The sequence below is a fragment of the Cryptotermes secundus genome, unplaced genomic scaffold, assembly GCF_002891405.2.
Source record: "Cryptotermes secundus unplaced genomic scaffold, Csec_1.0 scaffold1971, whole genome shotgun sequence".
Taxonomy (NCBI): Eukaryota; Metazoa; Arthropoda; class Insecta; order Blattodea; family Kalotermitidae; genus Cryptotermes; species Cryptotermes secundus.
Window position 1 is genome coordinate 26,106 of NW_019744178.1, and position 6,066 is coordinate 32,171.

The 6,066-nt window shown below is 39.8% G+C and overlaps 1 protein-coding gene across 1 annotated transcript; it reads left to right on the plus strand.

The window, feature by feature from the left end:
- The first annotated feature begins 3,500 nt into the window (after positions 1–3,500).
- LOC111874625 lies at positions 3,501–6,066 on the plus strand. Its single transcript, XM_023870268.2, has 4 exons — positions 3,501–3,506; positions 4,498–5,036; positions 5,110–5,122; positions 5,207–6,066. The coding sequence occupies exons 1-4, from the start codon at positions 3,501–3,503 to the stop codon at positions 5,924–5,926; spliced, it is 1,278 nt and encodes a 425-aa protein (XP_023726036.1). The 3' UTR covers positions 5,927–6,066.

Genomic DNA, 6,066 nt, shown 5'->3' on the forward strand with positions numbered 1-6,066 from the left:
GGAGGGGAGAATGGTCGGACAGCAGGTACTAGGACAGCAGTCCACCCTGAAACACGGGTCTGAGATGCAATGGGCCGACCAAAAGAAAATGTCCTTGGAAAAAGCTACACAAATCGTTGGTTATTCACCTCTGCTTTACAAAGGGAAGAAGTAACGGTACCAACAGTCCCGTTAAATTTTACTTCAACCATGGGGCTCAAGAGCCAGAGATATACATTGCAAATATCCCAGGTGTGAGGAACATGATAAGATAAAGTTTAATGAAAATAAACTATCCCGCGGACACCTTTTGAATTACTCGGGGACCCCCAGGGGTCCGCGGACCACAGGTTGGGAAACACTGATCTAGATAATGTGGGGCCCTTGACGTCTCACAACCCTATGGGTCTCCACTGTGTGTTATAGGGATAGCTTTACTTTTCTTTTAACTACTGAACATAGTGGTTTTATGGTTATGCATTCATGTTTTGTACTTGGTAGCTGTAGGTCCTAGATTTTGTTCTCAGCATGGAAGCCAGTCATCATGTTGTAAGATTTGAGGTTTTCACGGCGGTGACTATGAAGAAAGCAATCTTCTGGGATGTGGCACCGTGTAGATGTGGTGTTAACCGACATTTCGGAGGAACGTATCACCTCCATCTTCAGGGTAGAAGGAAAAATAAGAAAATCTGCAAACGAAGAGACAGTGAGACTGCAGACTGCTTGCACCTGTTCTCACTGTCTCTTCACTTGTGGATTTTCTTATTTTTCCTTCTACCCTGAAGATGGAGGTGATACGTTCCTCCGAAACGTCGGTTAACACCACATCTACACGGTGCCACATCCCAGAAGACTGCTTTCTTCACAGTTATCATGTTGTTTCATGTTGTTTTCATCAGTGAATTTAGGTAAATTTTGGAAAAGTATCTTATTATAGACTAATAATGCTTCCTTCCACAGTAATTCTAACTTTGAAATCATGTAACTGTAAATCATGCTTCCCAGTTATATTGTGGGAACTTCCCACATTCAAGCAAGTGTGACAACGCAAGTGTCATTGCTTAGCAACGACGAGTAAACAACGGTTGCTAAGCAAAGCGAGTAAACAGTGGTCGACTGACTCCCTGGCTAACTTGTAACTGACTTCGGTGGCAGTGTAGTTCTAGTGCATATAGTAGCAACAGACGACGGTAATAAACAGCGGTACCCATTACGTAACAGGTAAACACTGCGACTATATAAGAGAACTACACTGCCGTCAAAGTCAGTTATGAGTTACGAGTTAGCCAGGGAGTCAGTCAACCACTGTTTACTCGCTTTGCTTAGCAACCGTTGTTTACTCATTGTTGCTAAGCAATGACGCTTGTGTTGTCACACTTGCTTGAATGTGGGCAGTTCCCACAATATTGTTATTTTTCACATGTTATGGTAGGCATAAGAGAATCCTCATGACTTTGAAACCCAGACTTGCTCAACAGAACTGAATGTGTATATGGACTGCAATTGTTGGTCCCTTCTTGCTTAAATATGTCACATAATTGCTCAAAAACAGAAAATACCTCCTTACACTTCCATAAACAAAGAACATTGTTAAAATTTGTTCTTCCCTGTTGTCATTTCAGATAATCTACATTGCTTAGATTATATGCAACAAATAGAGTACTCTCTGCTGGATATGAAGTTCTTACAGTGCTGACAATGATCAGTACTGTATTCTGAGATGTGGTGCCATGTATCCCATGATCTATCCAAGGAATATACTATCTCACTCTTCTGGGTCAAAGCGTAAGCCAAGGAAGTACCAAGCAAGAAGCAGGCAGCTCATCTATAAATTGACATATTTACATTGCTGTAATTAACTCCATGGAGCTAAGTCATCCTTGAGAAGCTGCCAGTTGCTCAGATAATTAATAATTTCCCAACATTCTATAGAACCCAAAGGTTCAGTACCATGTTCACAAGAGCCCTTTACTAGTCCCTGCCTGAGCCAGATGAATCCAGCTAACACCACCCCCATCTTATTTCTGTAAGATCCATTTAATATCATCCTCCAACCTACATACTCATATATATATTTACATTACTAAAATAATAATAATAATAATAACAATAACAACAACAACAATAATAATAATAATAATAACAATAATAATAATAGCCTGGCCAAGTATTTTTATATGAAAATAAGCTGTCTGGTTTCTTCTGGCTACTTCCTTGGCTTACTTTTTAATCCTGAAGATGGAGGCAGTATGTTCTTCTGAAACATCAGTGAACTTTGAACTAAGCAGTTCATCCCAGAAAATGGCACTCATCAATTCAGTTCCAAATAGATAAATACGAGTACATAACTGAATTAGCTTAAATGAAGAGTCACTTGGAAATAAGCGACTAATGTCCATCTGCTGTATGTAAAAATGAGCCAGTGATTTTCAGACTATTAAGTACAGTGGGGGCTCTGAGGTTTAGGCGAGGTGCACAGCAGCTGCAGAAATGTAGTTGCAGTGTTAAAAATTGGATTTTGAATGGAGATGCTGCTTTCATTGTTCCATGTATTTGTAGCTGATGTATAAAATTACTTATATTTACACTACTGTAATAATAATACTTGTTACAACCTGGCTAAGTATTTTTGTATAAAATGAATCTTATTAACTTCTGTATAATCTTTGGACATACTCTTGAGTGATCCAGGATATATTTGGAGGGGGAGAAGCCAGAAAATTTGCTTACAAACTTACGTTTAAGCCATTCACTCACTCAAGGCGCTGAGCTCTTCTTGAGAAGCCACCAATTGTGCAGCTACTCAAGAATTTCCCAGCGTTTTGTGGAACCCAAAGGTTCATTACCGTGTTCACAAGAGCCCTCCACTGGTCTGTATCCTGAGCCACATCAATCCAATCCATCCCATCCCATCCTATCTCTCTAAGATCCATTTTAAGCCTTTTAAGACTATTTTCATTTTGTCATCCTAGAGTACTGAGGACAGACGAATAATTTTTTAAATACTCTGAATTTCTGTTGTTGACGTTTGATATATATTCCACCCCTCTCCCCCTGCATCTGAGAACTGTCTGAGGTGCTGAATAATGTTCATGTGAAAACTGTAATAATTAAAAAATAAATCCCCAAAGTTCATGTAAAGTTTGTAGATACATTCTGTAAAAGATGACATTGTGTATATCATTTTGAAGATAAAGAGACAAGCTAAACTACTGAGTATGAGACAGTAATATTTCTTCCCCAAACCATTATTGTTTTCAGTCAAACTGACAGCAAAGTTGGCCAGTATTCTGATCCTAGCCACTGGTTGCAGCTGAACTAAACGATGGTATTAACTGAAATGTTTCAGCAAGTTTCACTGAGTGAAAAGGAATCCGATCAATACTTCATGGAATAATTGTGGAGGAACTCCTTCTGTAAGTTTGATAAAATTTCTGTTAATGAAATATTCTCTTTATAAGGTAAAGATAAAATTGGACCCATGGTTAATTAATTAAGCACCACGCCATGAAGATGTGGGAATGGAGGTGAGGAGTCGGCTTCATACCCAAGCCACTTTACTCCTGAGAAAAGAGCCCTCCACATAACCATTTGATAGGAGGCTGGGTGGCCCCCAGAGCCGGTTTGGATGAATGTTTTGTTTCTATGCGGATTAAACATTTGGTGCCAAAATTAGAAAATGCTGGCAAAGAGAACACAGAGGAGGTCATCCTTTTTTATCTTTGATGTTTGTAAAGTATTTATTGATAATTTTTGATTAAAGTTGTTTCCAGAAACACACTAACACACTACTCACCACACATGGCACTCAGATAACTTTCACAGCTGCTTGTACTCACTGCAGAGCAATGGATTTCACAATTTTTGTCCGGGCAGGCCAGTCAGCTGATAATTCTCCCCATTTTTATTTACTAGGTGCTTGGGGTTTTAACCAAGTACCTTAGCATCAACTATCCTGAGACTTTTCAGGGTTGTCCTCAATCCCTTGAAACAAATACCAAGATACAGTAGTATCTCAGTTAGGCCAACACAGCTTCCTTCCAAATACTTTTCAACTCACTGTACATTAATCCTACCATTGGACACTGTGTAGGTTGGATACCGATGGCATCATAAAATAAAATAGAAAACATGCTTTTTATAGATTCGAAAGGGTTCTGACAATGGTGTATAATACTCAGAATTACTGGGTTTTGGACTTTATCCATTGTCCGGTATTCTAGAAACTAGAAAAAACAATGTTTCCAAAACCGGATCTGTTTCCACCCTCACGTGAGGAGGGACACCTACTCTGTTGCATCCCTTAAGGGCCCTACACACGCTCTGGTAGACCTGTCAGGTGCGCCTGCACAGGCGTGCCTGCGCAGGTCGACCGGAGCATGTGGATGATAAAACGTCGCAGTTGTGACCTGAACAGTCTGCCAGAGCACATTTGAAAAATCATTAGACGACCTGTGCAGTTTTGTACCTGAGCCAGGGAAACCGGAGCGTGGAAGTCGTCAGTTCAGATACCTGTAGAAATGGCGTACAAAGATACTATGCGATGCATCAAACTTATTCATAGAAATATACCAAAGTGAGCCTTGCTTATGGAAAATTAAGAGCAAGGATTATCACAATCGTGCAAAAAAAGACGCAGCTTATGCAAGATTGGTAGGCAAATTGAAAGAAGTAGAACCGTCTTCCGACAAAGAGAGTGTTGTGAAGAAAATAAATAACATACGAAGCAATTATCGTAAGAAATTAAAAAAAGTTAAGGCGTCATCAAGGTCAGGGTCGGGTACAGAGGATATATACCAACCAAAATTATGGTATTTTACGCTTCTAACGTTTTTAAACGACCAAGAAGAACCTCTGAGCTCTCGCTCAAACATCGAAAGTGATGACAAAGGAAGTGGGATTGAGGTAAGTTTAATAAAATATGTAATATTGAAAAACCAACTCACTCCTCACACATTTTTTTTTCTCCCCTGTATTTATTACAGTCTGTCTACAGGCAGAGACAATAACACATATTTAAACACTTTTCCATCTCATGCTGAGGTCTACAGGACCTGGTGTTAAATTATCATATAAATAGTCTGTTGAATTATAGAAGATTAATGCGTACATGTGATGACTAAAGCCCAGCGTTTGCTCACATGTAGTATAAGGTAGGTATACAGTGGCCAAACACTGAGCTCTAGTAATAAGAATCCTAACAAATAAAAACTAATTATTGCCTTAGGAACACCATACTACAGATGCTGCATCAGGTGAATCTGTGCCTGATGGAAATACACAACATGATGATGGATGCCATATCTCTACAAGAGATGCAAATTCGTCCGAAATAACACCAGTCACTACAACGCCACTCCAATCAAGACCACCGAAAAGGAGTTCACAGGTTTCATCACAGCAAGCCGACTTGATAAATAAGGTTCTATTATCAGTAAATGAGCATTTCACGCGTCCAAAAGTACAAGATCTTTTTGATATTTTCGGGAAAAACGTTGTGATGAAATTACGAGATCTCCCTACGCAACAGAGACTCCTAGCTGAGAGGATCATAAACGAAGCACTATTTGAAGCCGAAATGGGCACTTTGACTACCTCACACAAGTTGATTCTTCCACCTCAACGCCTGTTCTGTGCAATGATTCCCAGTCCCCAGCAGTATGAACGTCAACAGTACCATCAGTTTGATTCAGCAACACCTATTCACAGTACTCCAACTTGTCCAAGTCCAACTTTTCCCACACAGACAACGTCCCATTCACTTGGCCCTTCACACAGCTCAGTGCAGCATTACCAGCATCAAGCACACCCATATCCTTCACCACAAATTCTCACCTCAGTACAACAACACGAACACCCACCATGCCCTCAATTGGCGGGAGTTCACAGTGACACAGTTGCATCCATATCATCCATATCAGCAGCTTCATATCTATCTAAGTGCTAATGATTTGTAAAGTCTTTTTACTTGTAATGTTCCATTTCATTGCTTTCGATTATACAATAAAGTATAGCTTAATGAAGTAAACAAGATGTTATTCATGTAAGATTTGAGGCTTTCACGGCGGTGACTATGAAGAAAGCAGT